At 40.3% G+C, this 14,664-nt stretch overlaps 1 protein-coding gene across 1 annotated transcript in view; it reads left to right on the top strand.

Annotated features, from left to right (window-relative positions):
* Positions 1–272: 272 nt before the first annotated feature.
* Positions 273–14,664, top strand: part of PYGB (glycogen phosphorylase B) — a 50,726-nt gene continuing 36,334 nt past the window's right edge. The window contains exon 1 of the mRNA XM_034427456.3: positions 273–1,064. Within this exon, the coding sequence (XP_034283347.2) occupies positions 822–1,064 (243 nt within the window). The 5' untranslated portion in view covers positions 273–821. The remainder of the gene's footprint in view (positions 1,065–14,664) is intronic.

The following is a 14,664-nucleotide window of genomic DNA, read 5'->3' as shown; positions in this document are numbered from 1 at the left end:
TTTTTCAAGAGGCAACTGGACTTTCTGATTTTTCTTTGAAAACGTTTCGCTTCTCATCTAAGAAGCTTCTTCAATTCTGACTGAATATTAGATATTTATTTTCCGTTCCCGCACAGAGCTTAACGTTCCCTTTCAGCCGGTTTAAGGCTTAGTGTGCTAGGCGAGACACACGGCAGAACCAAATCCCCGCGAAGTTCAGCCACCCACCGATCTCCAGCCACGTTGCCGTAAACAGAGCGCTACCGCGCTTCAGGTTGGTCTTCGGAGCGCGCATGTGCAGACGGTGCATCGCTTGAGTTGCGCTTTGCAAAGGCAGGAGGGTGCGCCGTCCGTTCGGTTGGGCGCCCAAGTGATGCCTTTAATCTGCGGGTGATCCGCTTCGCACTTCCGCTGCCCCAGTTCTGCCCGCTGCTGCTCTGCGCCTCAACCCAGCATCGCCGGAAAATCTCCCGGGACGATCCAGCGCAGAGAAGAAAAGGAGAAAAAAGCGGGAAGCGATAGAATCGCCGCCGCCGCCTGGTCTTGTTTTGAAAGTTGCTCCGGCTGCCTCGTCCCACAGCGCAGGCGCTGCCGCAGCGAGGCCGGGCCGGGCCGGGCTTTGCCAGAGCCGCCAGCAGGAGGAGGATCGGGGCTGCAGCTCTTTGCTCTCATCCCACCCCCACCCTCACCTCTGATGAACCTCGCATCCAGCTAGCCGTGCAAGCGACTGCAGCCGGAGGAAGCGAGGGAGGGGAATTCATCCGAAACAGCAGCTTGTTCCGACGCCTGGGCCGCTCCAGACAGACGACCTTCCTGCCGGGGCCGCCGCTTAATTAGCCGGGATGGCCGTTCCGCTTAGCGACAGCGAAAAAAGGAAACAGATCAGCGTGCGGGGCATCGCCGGGCTGGGCGATGTGGCGGAGATTAGGAAGAGCTTCAATCGGCACCTCCACTTCACTCTGGTGAAAGATCGGAATGTGGCCACCCCGCGGGATTATTTCTTCGCCTTGGCGCACACTGTGCGCGATCACTTGGTGGGACGGTGGATCCGCACCCAGCAATATTATTACGAGAAGGACCCCAAGGTAAAAAGATGCGGACCTGGCACTCCGAGCGCGCATGCATTCCCCCCCCCCCTTCCCCAGTTATTCCCAGATTCACATAGGCAGGTACCGAATGTGGAAATTTCCCCTCTGCTGGAGAACGTGTGTGGGTGTCTTTGCAGTGAAATTGTGCATCAAAGAGCAATTAGATCATGGCTGGAAAGGATCCTCTCAGCAGACAACGAGTTGGGAGGGTGGGGGATTTGTCAAAGACAAGGAGAAGCTGCATTCACATTGAAATCAGCCTTCCTTAGTTTGGACCCCTTCTGGCTTGTTTCCACCAGCTATTTTGAAGATGGGTTTGACATCCAACACATCTAGAGGGTACCAGGCTTGGAAAGGCCAAGAGAAGTATATTAGGCTTTAATGAACCAGTAAACTTTATTGGTTGCTGCAAAATATTTTTTTAAAGCCCTTTTTTTCTCACCCCTGTATTCGGTGATCTCTCTGCAGTCATAAATCTTTTTCCACTTGCACTTAACCATGGCAGGAACATTCCCCGATAACAGCTTTTTCTGTCTTTTCCCCATGACACTCCCTTCCTCTTTTGCACTGTCTGTAATGAGACAAGGTCATTAGCTCCTTACAGCATCTTCTAGAGTCATCCAGCCATTGTTCTGCTAAAATCACAGCAATACAGGCCAAGTGTAATATCATTTCAATCATTACAGAATGATGCGTATGTTGAAATAGTTTTGGTCATCCTTAAACAGTGGTGTTAAAGTAGCGTTTTCTCCTTTATCACAGTACCCTCTAAATCATGTAGCCAAAATGGAGGCAAGGTTGGGATTGGCAACAGGGACTGCAAATTTCATATCAGGGTGTCAAAAACAGTTGGTACATATCAGTAACGATATTCTGTCTGTTTAAGAAAGGATAGAAAACAGTTCAACCCAACAGCAACTAATATGGTTTTGTTGTAATTTATAAAGAGGGTTTATTAGAAGATCTCTGTACTAAAAATAGGAATAAAATCCAAGAAGTTGGTTTGGAGAGACGGCTGCCCCAGGCTCACCAACAAATAGCTATAATTCAGTGTTTTTAAGAAATGTAATTTCAGCACCTGAACAGGAAAAAATCCCAAAAGTATTTCTCCCCCGAATAATAAAAATAAAAAACCCTGTATCAACCATTAGCACCAGTCAATGGTATTTATGATACATTTTTAAATGTTCAGTTGACTGAGTTTCATGTTTAATGAATAAAAGAATAATAATAAATTTAATAGCTACCACTAGAGGAGAGATGCTGTAAACCAGCTTTTCAAAATCTGTACCTTAGAAATCTGTTGATCTAATGACATGTTGGTGGCTGTGTAAGTTATGCTGCTTTGGGAAATCTAATGATCATTGGAATTTTGTTCTGTGTAGGTCTGGTTGACCAAGAAATACTTAATTCATAAAATGCAAATGTTTTTAAATGTTTTTAAATGTAAAGTACATGTCTAAACAATATCTTGAAGTTTCTGAAAGCGTTTTGAGAGGAATATAAAAGAAAAGCCATAGCCTAAAATTATTTAATTACCCAATGGTTCAAACTCTCAGTTGAAAAAAAAAATCATTTAAAGAGTATGGAAGCTGTTTAGTGCAATTAGAACCGTTGAACAGCCACAAGGAAATTATAGCGCTCCCACATTAAGTATTCTGAGTTATGACATTTACTAACTTAGGGCATAAACAAATTGCTAGCCACTGATTTCCTTTTTCAGATATCATCTCATCTTCATTTATTCCAAACCATCTGTTTCAACAGCTATCATCACAATTGTGGGTAATCAAGGAATTATTTATGTTAAACATGCTAGGCCAAGAGCTTAATTAGCTAATTCTAAGTTCCAGTGATTTGTAAGAATAATTTCTCACAGTTCACTTTTCTCATATCATAGCCTTGTCTGTTCTTTGTCAGTGCTGCTTAAATGTATAAATAATAGTGAAATTACAATTCACCACTTTTTTATTTTATTTATTTAAATTATTTATATGACCACTCACAGTAGTAATTCTGGTCAGTACAAGATTAAATCACAGTGGCTGCTTGATAGGATCACAATGAATCTACAGCAGGGATGTCAAACTCAGTTTCATTGAGGGCCGCATCAGGGTTGTGTTTGACGTTGGGGAGTGGGAGGGCCGTGGCCATGTGTGTGTGGTTAGCTCGATGTCACTCATTGAGGCTCCGTTTTCGGCCATCATGGCCTACCCGGGCTCCATTTTTGGTCGCAACAGCCTCCTGCAGCCCTTTGCCATCGAAAATGGAGCTCTGTTTTTGCAGGCAGAGGCACTGCAGGCTGATCCTTTGCTTTTTCCAGGATGGGCCCGGCCAGATCTAAGCACCCTGTGGGCCGGACACAGCCCGCCGGCCTTGAGTTTGACACCCCTGATCTGCAAGAACCACACAAGGGGTAGAATGGGACAGAAGGTAAAACTTTAACTTTCAGTTAGGTATATTCCTGGCAGTGTTGGGCAATAGAGATATTAAAGTGGCAAATTTCTCACAGGAAACTGAGAAAGGTGATATTTATATTTCCGTAGTATCTAATTGAATCTACATTAATTTAGATTCATTTTGATTCTAGTTTAGTCTACCTTTTTATAACATAAACTCTATTTCTTAATCCTTAATTTTTCACTTAGCAGTTTTTCTGTCCTTGAAGCGTGTACTTCTTTATTTGTGGTTCTGAATTATTAAGGTTACTGAACTTTGAATGTTTACAAGGAGTTCTTTTGTTTCCGTGTTCATATATTGTCTCTTGATTAAATCTGTTTATAATATCATTGTTAGCTTATTTATATAGAGAGACTTCTAACACCAGTAAGAAAGATAGGAAACATATTTTTAGGTTTGTTTGTTTTATTTGTTTGTTTGTTTGTTTGTTTGTTTATTAAATTTATATTGCCACCTATTCGCCCATGGCGACTCAGGGTGGCTTACAGAATATAAAAATCACATTTAAAAACAGTAAAACTAAGAAAAAATCAAATAAATTACTGTAATAAAATCACCCCCTGCCCCAGCAACAGCCAATCACATGAGCCATTTAATGGGCTCCATCCCACTCTGGGTTCCCCAGGCCCGCTGGCAGAACCAGGCCTTCAGTGCCTTCCGGAAGAGAATTAGAGTGGGGACCGTTCTAATCTCTGGGAGAATGATGTTCCAGAGAGAGGGAGCCACCACCGAAAAGGCCCTTCTTCTGGGTCCCACCAGGTGTATCTCCCTTGGGGATGGGACCCACAGCATTTTGATATTCATGGCATTGAAAATAACATTTTTACAACATACAGAATGGAATTATTACATTAGCAGAACCTTAGCCAATGTGGATGTTTCCAGAAGTCTTGGATTATGGTTCTGTCACACTTTTGACATTAGCCCTGCTGGATGTGGTACATATATTATGAAAGCAAAAAAAATTAAAGAAGTCTGTATTAGTCATTCAATTAGAATGACTGATGTCCATGATATGTCAGGGACACAACTTTGTGCTGCAGAATTCATATTGTACAAATTCAACAAAGGGAAGAGAAAAATAGCAAAGGAAAAATATATATGGATACAGTTTAATATGAGTTTCTTGTTTAATATGACTTTCCTGATTGGAAATTAAATATACTAAACTGCAGATTCATTAAAATGGTGGATTTCAAAGAAGGGTAATTCATTTCTGACTCAGGGACAATTCCAGGAGTAGTCAGAATTGGAAAGATCTTTAAAAATCACTATAATAATAAACAAGAAATAATCTCCAATGGAAGACCCAGAGAAGAACAACGAAGAGTGAAGAATGAATGCTGAAATGGACAAAGAAATATGAAATAAATTGAAACTCTGAACTTTATATCATTTCTGAGTTGATGGAACCACAATGTTTCAGGTCTCTGATCAATTACTAATTCTTTCAACTCCTGTAGTCAACTTAGCTAGAGTGTAAAGGTCAACAGAAACATTGGCTTTGCTCAATGACTCAGTCCCATGTCAGTTAAGATATAAGCAAAGGACTTCAGTTCTTCCTCCCCCCACTGTGCAAAGGAAGAGAACCTTTGGCAGTGTCCTCTAAACTCCTCAGCCAGAGGCAGCCAGTCCCTACTTTTGTGCTTGTGAGTGTCGTTAAGGCAGCGGCCCTATTAAAGCCTCTCTTTGCTCTTCGCATTGCAAAATGTGAATAGGCCTTTACCCCTTTGCTTGCGATTCAGATGAGAGTGTAGATGCAATGCATCGTTGGGTATACTTCAAGTGTGTGGACCAAGGATTAGAGGTTATGCTGTGGTGCTTAATTATAGATACTCAGACCTTCTGTTGCTTAAACCTAATGTAGGTCAAGTTGGCATATGTTTTCATTTATAATGCAGATGTCACCTGATTGAATGGGAGAGAATACCAGGTAGAAAAGATCTTATTTTTAAGTCTTTTTGCTCTAGGCCAAAAATGCTCAGAGAATCATTAGAATGATAGAAACTTGTCAGTATACTTCATTGGGAGAGAAATGATGCTTGCTTTGATCCAGAATTGCTTTAAAGAAAGCTTAGGGTGATCAGCTGATAGGGAAGGGAAGAGAAGGGGTGGGTGGGAGGAAGGCAGGCAGGCAGGCACATTTCTGGGAGACAGGCATAATTAAATGAATAAAGAGATGGAAAGGGGATTGAATTCCGTTTTTTCCAAGAACACACACAAACGCAGAGCCTTCTTGAACACTTATTTACCTTAGATTTTTAACACAGCAAAATAAGGATTTACAATAAAGGGAGGGAGGGAGGGAAGGAAGGAAGGAAAGAAGGGAGAGAGAGAGAGAAAGAAAGAAAGAATCAATCAATCAATCAGGGTTAGGCTGCAAGTGATGATTTTTAAAGTGTTGATTTCAAAGTAAGCACTACAAATTTCCACTGGATTTGGCCCCAGTGAGCGTGGTAGAATATAACTAAATCTTTATATAATTTGATACTGCTAACATACCTAAAATCTACCTGTTGTGTATATGCATACAAATGGAGGTCTTCTTATTTGCCATGATCAGAGTTCTTACTAGATGTGTTTTCTGTATGTAACTTCTGGACATGCTTTTATGTGTATAATTAGCTCATCTTGGGCCATAGTCTTGCTCATTGTCAGCAAGTAGCATCCCTTGAACACAAAATGGCCCAGAGCAACATGATCATTTCCTGCTTATCAGTTAGACCAGTGATGGCGAACCTTTTAGGCACAGAGTGCCCAGACCGGAAAATGTGTGCACATGCGCCAGAGCTCTGGAAACCTGACGACCAGCTGGCTGGCGCGCATGCACGCCTCGGAAATCCGACAACCAGCTGGCTGAGCTGGGGCGACAGTGCTCATGCCCACAGAGAGGACTCTACGTGCCATAGATTCACCATCACAGAGTTAGACTCTTTCCTTGTCTTGCAAAAATAAAATCTGGTTCGCCTAAAAGGTCAAGTTGTAAAGTACTTTGAGTTTAGATTAATGTATGTGAACCTACCATAACATAAATTATGTTTGAAACAAGTCAGGGGCAGGTTTCAAAACCCATCGCTACCAATTCGCTCGTGGGCGTGCACACGTCTGGGCAGGTGGGCGGAGCCTCCCACCGCTACCAGTTCACCCAATCCAGGGCGAACCAGTAGCAACCCACCACTGAAACAAGTCACTATATATTAAAAGCCATACCTCTTCATATATATAAATTTAGCAAAGTTAGAGTAAGTGAAAGGGAAGTTGTTACCAGCTAAAGTTAGGGGCATTAAAGGATCCCATGATGAGCAGCTCCTCAGATTTGGCCATACTGATGGCTCTTGTAGAAAATCACCTCAAAGTATTTGCAATATACAAGAGTTCCTAGATTGGAAAATGAATTATGATGAAAGGGTGGCATTTTCTGCATTAAATCACTGCATTAAAAAGCTGGCCCTGCATCCTTTTCCTTATAAATATCCACTTAATTACATTTTATCTTCATTGAGATTCTGTTGTCTAGCTGCCTTTTTAGTGACTGCTGGATTAGATGTTAATTCCATCTTGGCCACATTTCTGCTCTTTAAAAAGGCAACCAGATACTGTCAGGAGCCCCAGAAGTATTAATTCTCTTAAGCAAATGCCAGTTGTATATTCAGCGTAAGAATATCTTTTAACAGGAGCCAAATTCTTGAAACAATTCAAATCTTTGTATCTTGAAAATAGTTTAGCTCAGTGGTTCTCAACCTGTAGTCCATGGACCCCTGGGAGGCCACGATGTTGTGACAGAAGGTCCGCGAAGGCTTGAAGAAATGTTATGATTTAAGTCTTAAGTTATGTCTTGGTGGTCCGTGGCCACAAAAGGTATTTAAATGGGGTCTATGGTAAAGAAAGGTTGAGAACAACTGGTTTAAATAGTGAACATAAATACAGATAGTTCTCAATTTACAGCAGTTCATTTAGTGACTGAAGTTACAATGGCACTGAAAAAAGTGACTTATGATCATTTTCACACTTACGACCGTTGCAACATCCCCATCGTCATCTATCAAAATTTAGATGCTTGACAACTGACTCATGTTTATGATAGTTGCAGTGCCTCAGGGTCATGTGATCACCTTTTGCGGCCTTCTGACAAGCACAGTCAGTGGGAAAGTCAGATTCACTTAACCACTGTGTTAATAACTTAACAAGTGTAGTGATTCACTTAACAACTGTGGCAAGAAAAGTCATAAAATGGAACAAAACTCACTTAACAAATGTCTCAGCAACAGAAATTTTGGGTTCAATTGTGGTCGTAAATCAAGGACTATCTGTAATGCTTATGCTTATTTGTGTGTGTTTCTACTTGTTACTATGAGGAGTTATACAGTATGTTTCACTGTGATCAAACTGATCATATGTACCACTTTGTATATATATGAATCACTTATCTTTCAGGCTAACTGTTCACAATATTGATATGAGACTCGGTCTGTGGGAGTTAGGGCCATAAATAAATATGATTCCATAAAAAAATATATTTGCCTTAAAAATTGGCTTCTACTCAAAAAAAATTTACCATTCCCCAGAAAAGGGGAACAAGAGAAGACATGTCAATAAGCAGAAACATTCGAGAGCTTTACTTCCTCTCCTTGGAGACATGTGTGAGGCATTGCTCTATTTAGAAGCTCATATTCTGTCCTCTGCAGATGTTAGACATGACTGGTGCCTTTACACTTTTATCTCAAACATACAGAAAATGATAAACTGGGATTTTGGCAAAAGCTTAAGTGATTTGCAACTGTTCCTTTAAGTAGACCACTCCCTCATCACCAAATGCTTTTGAGGAGCACCATATGGTATATAGCAGGGGTGGGCAAATGTGGCTCTTTTACAACCTGTGGACTTCAACTCCCAGAATTCCTGAGCCAGCTTGGCTGTCTCAGGAATTCCTGAGCCAGCTTGGCTGTCTCAGGAATTCTGGGAGTTGAAGTCCACAGGTTGTAAAAGAGCCACATTTGCCCACCCCTGGTATATAGCACAGTGGAACATGCAACAATCTTCCAAATATATTTGGGTCCCCCAAATTGAGTAAGAGATTGCGTTACAAAGCTGACCCCGCATCCTTTTCCTTATAAATATCCAGTTAATTACATTTTATCTTCTCTGAGATTCTGTTGTCTAGCTGCGTTTTCAGTGACTCCTGTCTTAGATGCAACTTCCATCTTGGCCACATTTCTGCTCTTTAAAAAGGCAACCAGATACTGTGAGGAGCCCCAGAAGTATTAATTCCCTTAAGCAAATGCCAGTTGTATATTCTGGGCAACTTACAGACATTAAAACTAGTACACAATAAAATAATAAAACAATAATAACAACAATAAATACCATTAAAAGATGCGGGGAGGGGAACACAAAGAACACAGGGAAGGGTCAGATATTTATACTGCCTTTATTCCTTTATAAGTAATTCAAGGTGGTGAATACACCTAATACACCTCTCTCCTCCACTTTTTTTTTTAAATTTGATTTATATGCCGCCCTTCTCCGGAGACTCAGGGCGGCTTACAGTGCGTTAAGCAATAGCCTTCATACTTTTGTATATTTTTATACAAAGTCAGCCTATTGCCCCCACAAACTGGGTCCTCAATTTACCTACCTTAGAAAGGATGGAAGGCTGAGTCAACCTTGAGCCTGGCGAGATTCAATCTTACTTTAATTGCAGACAGCTGATGTTAAATTACAGTGCTTAGTCTGTTGAGCTATCCAGGCTCACTTTCCCCACAACAAAAACTCTGTGAGATTGGTTGGGCTGAGAGTGACTGGTGCAAGGTCATAGCCAGCCTTCAAGCAGAGACTAACTAAAATTTAAAACAAGTCTTAAAGTTGCCAAGGCTGGAGACCCCTAAGCTATAGGAAACAAAGATTGGTCCCCAGCAACCACAGGATCGCTGATTGAAGTTTATACAAATCCACTTCCTAGTACTTAGGAACAATTTTGAAATTATCATTGTAAAGAGGTGGACGAGATTTATACCCCACTTATTCTCATAAAATCCTTGCTCATCAGTGGAGTTTACTGTATGATCTCGGGAATTTATTAGTCTCTTCCCTCCAAATGTAGGGTGATTGAAGAATGCAAAAGGAACTCACCTCCCTGCACTCACGACTCTGATCTGCAGTGGATTAATGGATTTTTTGGGATTTGCATGAGGTTTTTTTTTTTAGAGAAGTGGCCTTAGGCTTGGAAGAGGAATTAAACATTGGCCTGCCCCAGTTTTAGTTTTGATCACAAATATTCAAGCAGAAATATTTAGAGCTCCAGCATTTAAAATGTCATCCTTTCCATACATGAAGATTTTTGGCTATATGTACTCTGGTTAGATTCACCGCCCCATAGATTTATGTGAGCTGAAGAGAGACAAGAGTATCTACAGATACTACATGGATAAGACAGGGTTTTTTTCTGGTCAGACCTGAAATCTGAATACCAATAATCATGACTATGCCATTTTTTGGAGAAAAATAATTTATACACCCATCACTTGGATAGAACTTGCTGAATGTGCATGGTGCAAAAAAAAAGAACCTGCTTAAGAAATTCTGCAATTAAGATTAACAACTTTTTTTAAAAAAACCAAAAACTGGACCTGCTCTTATACAACAGCTAGCATGCAAGCACTTAGCATGAAAAATTAATGAAATGGTTCACTAAGTCCAAGCTACTATTAAAGGCAGAGGAGCTGAATCATAAGAACTTAGTGTTCCTATTTTTCATTCCATCTCTTAATGTGAAATGATGCCTTTTAGACGTGCAAATAAAATTATTTGAGTCTAGAACTGAAAGAGCTTTTGGTAGCCATTTAATACACACACACACACAATGTAAAAGAGATTGTCAGAGTCAGAGATTGGAACATCATGGAGCTGTTTCTATGTACCAGGCGATTGGTGATGGTGATTTTCCAAAATGCAGTTAGCTTTGTAGGAACATAACAAACTGTAGAGCTGACCTGTTTTAGAATGTGAACAGAAAGGGCTCACCTCATATCTGCAGAATCAGTAGGTGATATGGGAATGGCCACTTGTTTGTGGTAACCCAGAATGCTGCAATGATATTTAGTTACTGTCATATATAATTAGCTTTTTTCATTCAACCTTTGGTATGCAAATATCCATAGCTTCCAGTCATCATTAATATACTGCAAGCTTTGCCCGGATTGTAGGTTTTTAAAAAAAGTGTCAGTCTTTGCTTACCCACCAGTCCCTTATGAGAAGCGAAAGGACCTTTCCCATTCTGTATATATATATATTGCTTAAAATATATACATATACATGTGTGTGTGTATCTTAAGCAGCATGAATAATGTCCCTCAAATTTAATAATGCCATAATTTCAAACCAGATTGGATTTGATAACAAATGATTCTTGCAATTGTACAAGGGTTGCTTATAAAATCAGTAAGAGAAAATATGGTTATGAGAAAAAATGGCATTGAGGAAGGATTGAAACATGCAATGTATGTTCCATAAAGGAGACAGTCAGAACACTGACATATAAAACAATATTTCTCAACCTTGGCTACTTTAAGATGTATGGATTTCAGCTCCCAGAATTCTGGGAGTTTAAGACGAGGGAAGTCCCCTCATTTTAAAAGTTGCTGGGATTGAGAAACACTGCCTTAAAATGTCCTAATTTCTTTCTGGGAAACTGAAAATTTTCAACACTTTCCAAGAGCATCTACAAATTTTCCCAATGACTTAAATAGGCTTCTAGATTTCAGTGTTGAGGGTTATCACTCAGCCTGACCTTTGCTGGTGATTAATGGTTTTGACAGGGATAATAGACTAGTCTTCTGCAAAAATAAATAAACGTGGTTCATTTGGACACCCATTTAAATGAACTACAAAGCTGTGTTCAAAATCACTTGAACTGAATAGGCCTTTCATTCCTTCTGTTCCTCAAACCTGCTGCAGTAATTAGCATTATCCTTTTATTTATAGCTATTTATAGCCATTGCTTTTACCTGAGGCAGTGCCACCCTCCCATATGGCCATTGCTGATCTGTTGCCTTTCATATGTACTAAATAAACATAATCACATCAGATAGTTGATATATTTTGCACTAGCTAGTCCTATTCTTGCCCACGCTTCTTTTGTCTCCTCTGCTGGTGTTCTTCTGTATACAGCCATGTCGCCAAGAACTTGCCATTTTCATTCACTTGGAGGTCCTTTATTCCCGTTTCTGGAAAGCTTTTCATATTTCTCTGGCCAGAAGGTAGAATTCTGGCTGAGTCGAGGTTGTACCTTATAGTAGCACCTTCCACTTAAATCCTTGTACAGAAGGTTTTTTCCCCCCTCGGCTTGAGTGTGTGAATGGCAAGAACTATGGATGTTGACAGCTAGAAATTAACAGGGTTAATTTTTTTGGTCTTACCTTATGCCTTATGTGTTCTTTCAACATATGGAAGGGTGTGTGGGAGTGGGGTTAACTTGAAACTTCCTATTATAATTTTAATTGCTATAAGCTGTCCTATATGGTGAGTTATTACTTGACCAAGGGGGAACACATGATTGGGTGCATAATAATAAATGACTCCACAACATTCATCTGTGCAAAGAAACTATGGTCAGAATTTACCATGTATGAAAAAGGGAAAAGAAACAATTAACTACCAACATACATCAGTGCACTCATTGGGCTTAATTCCCAGGAAAAGATATACCTCAATATATGCAGCCCAGATGTAGGAAAAAGAGAGGCAGAGCCTGGGGTGGAGTCAAGAGAGGAATCAGTCTGGAGTCCCAAATGGTCCAAATTCAGCTGCTGTTTAATTCTGTTGACTCTTATCTAGCACCAATTTAGTGCTTACCATTACTTGACTGGAATAGGTACTAGCAATAAATCAACTTAACTAGAGCTTAATGTAGTGGTCCTGATTCTTTGCAACTGGCACTGGGTTTAAAAATCAGAACAAAGGTCCAGACAAAAATGCAGAATGTAGATTTGAGCAGCCAACCTTCTTAGTTTTCCTAGCATTAAATACACTTCAAGATATGAAAGGAGGAAAAATGGAGTCATCCCAATACCAGAAATTTTCACTCTCAGCTTCTTCACAAATCTTAGCCTTTCTGCTTAAATCTAATAAATATTTCAGAATGGCTGAAGGAATCTATTTCCGTTGATTTTATTTTCTTTCCCCAGGATGAGATTTATGTATAGTCACTTGCAATATTGGGGCGGCGCAGTGGCTCGGCAGTTAAATGCTGGGCTTGTTGGCTGGAAAGCCAGCAGCTCAGGTTCGAGACCTGAGCGCCACGTGATGGGGTGAGCTCCTGTCCTTGCCCCAACTGTTGCCAACCTAGCAATTCAAAAGCATGCAAATGCAAGTAGATAAATAGGTACCACTACAGTGGGAAGATAGCAGTGCTCTGTGACATCATACTGGCCACATGACCCCAAAAATTTCTTCTGACAGTGCTGATTCAATAGCCTTGAAATGGAGATGAGTACCATCCCCTGTAGTCAGCAATGACTAGCGGAGTAAAATCTAAAGGGACTCCTTATCTTTTACTTAAAATATCATCCTCCTTTAAGAGCCTTGCTAAATCAAGTTACATTTCCAATCAAAGAAAGAAAACAGACACAGTTGGCATAGTTCTAAGCCTAAGAAATATTGATACCATCATTAGTATATTGATCATTTTCTTAAAGGAGAAGACTAAATAATTCTGCCTTTATTCCCTTGACCTTTATTTGCAGGCAGGCTGTCTGTAGTTTTCATCCCTTTGAGCTCAGACTATCATATTAGATAGAGCCTAATAGATTAAAAAACCCATATTGCAGACAATTCGTTGGTAGCATTTTCCTGAATGATCTCTATCATTATGGTACACTCAGGCACCACACTGACCTTGACGTTGCTTAGCTAGCCATATATTATCTTCTATTGCATCTTGCATGAGCAAAAATGCTCCCATTTTTCCTTCAGAACTCATTGCTGGTCATACTAATCCAAGGTTGAGTATTAAAAATACATTACAACATTGTAGCCCAGGCTTTGCAACATGAAAAACAATACCTGCTATATCTTGTGCAAAGTATATGTAAATTATTACTTATTACAGGTTACTCTCACCTGTAGATTAGAGCGGTCAGGGCAGAACAATTGACAGACATTTTCTGTTTATTTACTTTTTACTTAAGTATTTATATCCTGCATGTATAGAACACTTTTCACTTTGAGGAAAAAAAGTGGCTCATATACAGGCTTCCCATTAATTTTATTCCCACAACACATTAGATTATGATCAGATAGAGTTGGTGGATCAAAGTCCTGGCTGAAGTCTGTAGTCAAATGGAACTGGATCTTTCTGGCCCAAGTCTAACCCCAGAGACGGGTGAAATCTACTTACCTTCCTTAACAGTTCGGAAGCGCATGCACCCCATGCACGCGCACACCTGCGCATGTGCAAAAGCTTCCGTGCATGGGCAAAGCTGCTGTGCATGCGCAGAAGGTAAAAAAACATTACTTCCTGTTTAAAACCAGGAAGTAATGACACCCAGGTAGCGATGGCTACCGGATCGCCAAACCACAGTGAAAAATCGCTACCAGATCAGGCGATCCTGTCCGATCCGGGAGCATTTCACCCCTGCCCTGAGACCTTTAAACATTCAGGCTTTGGAATAATGACCTTGAATAGCCTGTTTTTATAGATCTGTGAAAGTTGCTTTTAAAAATATAAAGTTAGGTCCTTTAGATCTTAAAATATGCTTAAGAATACCAGAAAATTTTCTATACATTTGATGATGATGATGTTATCCATTCAGTTGTGTCCGACTCTTGGCGATTCTATGGTCTGCCACATCTTCCGATCTTGCACTACTTCTTTGACTTTTTGTTTGCTCCATCTGGTGTCAGCTTTGATGGTGTCCAGCTATCGTATTCTTTGATGCCCTGGTTTCCTTTTACCACTAACTCTTCCAAACATAATTGCTTTCTTCACCAGAATTCCAGTGCATTGACACAGCTAATGTTTATAATGTTGACTACAATTGCTATGCTATTGGAATTCAGCAGTTAACTCACATCATTTAGCCTTGTTCTCTGTTACCACATTTTGTACAAAAATTCATAGAATTGTTAATATGCTTTAGAA

This window comes from Pantherophis guttatus, chromosome 1 (genome assembly GCF_059756535.1).
Source record: "Pantherophis guttatus breed Tessera chromosome 1, ASM5975653v1, whole genome shotgun sequence".
NCBI classification, from domain to species: Eukaryota; Metazoa; Chordata; class Lepidosauria; order Squamata; family Colubridae; genus Pantherophis; species Pantherophis guttatus.
Note: the sequence above shows the minus strand (reverse complement) of the source record. Positions and strands in the feature narration are given on the sequence as shown.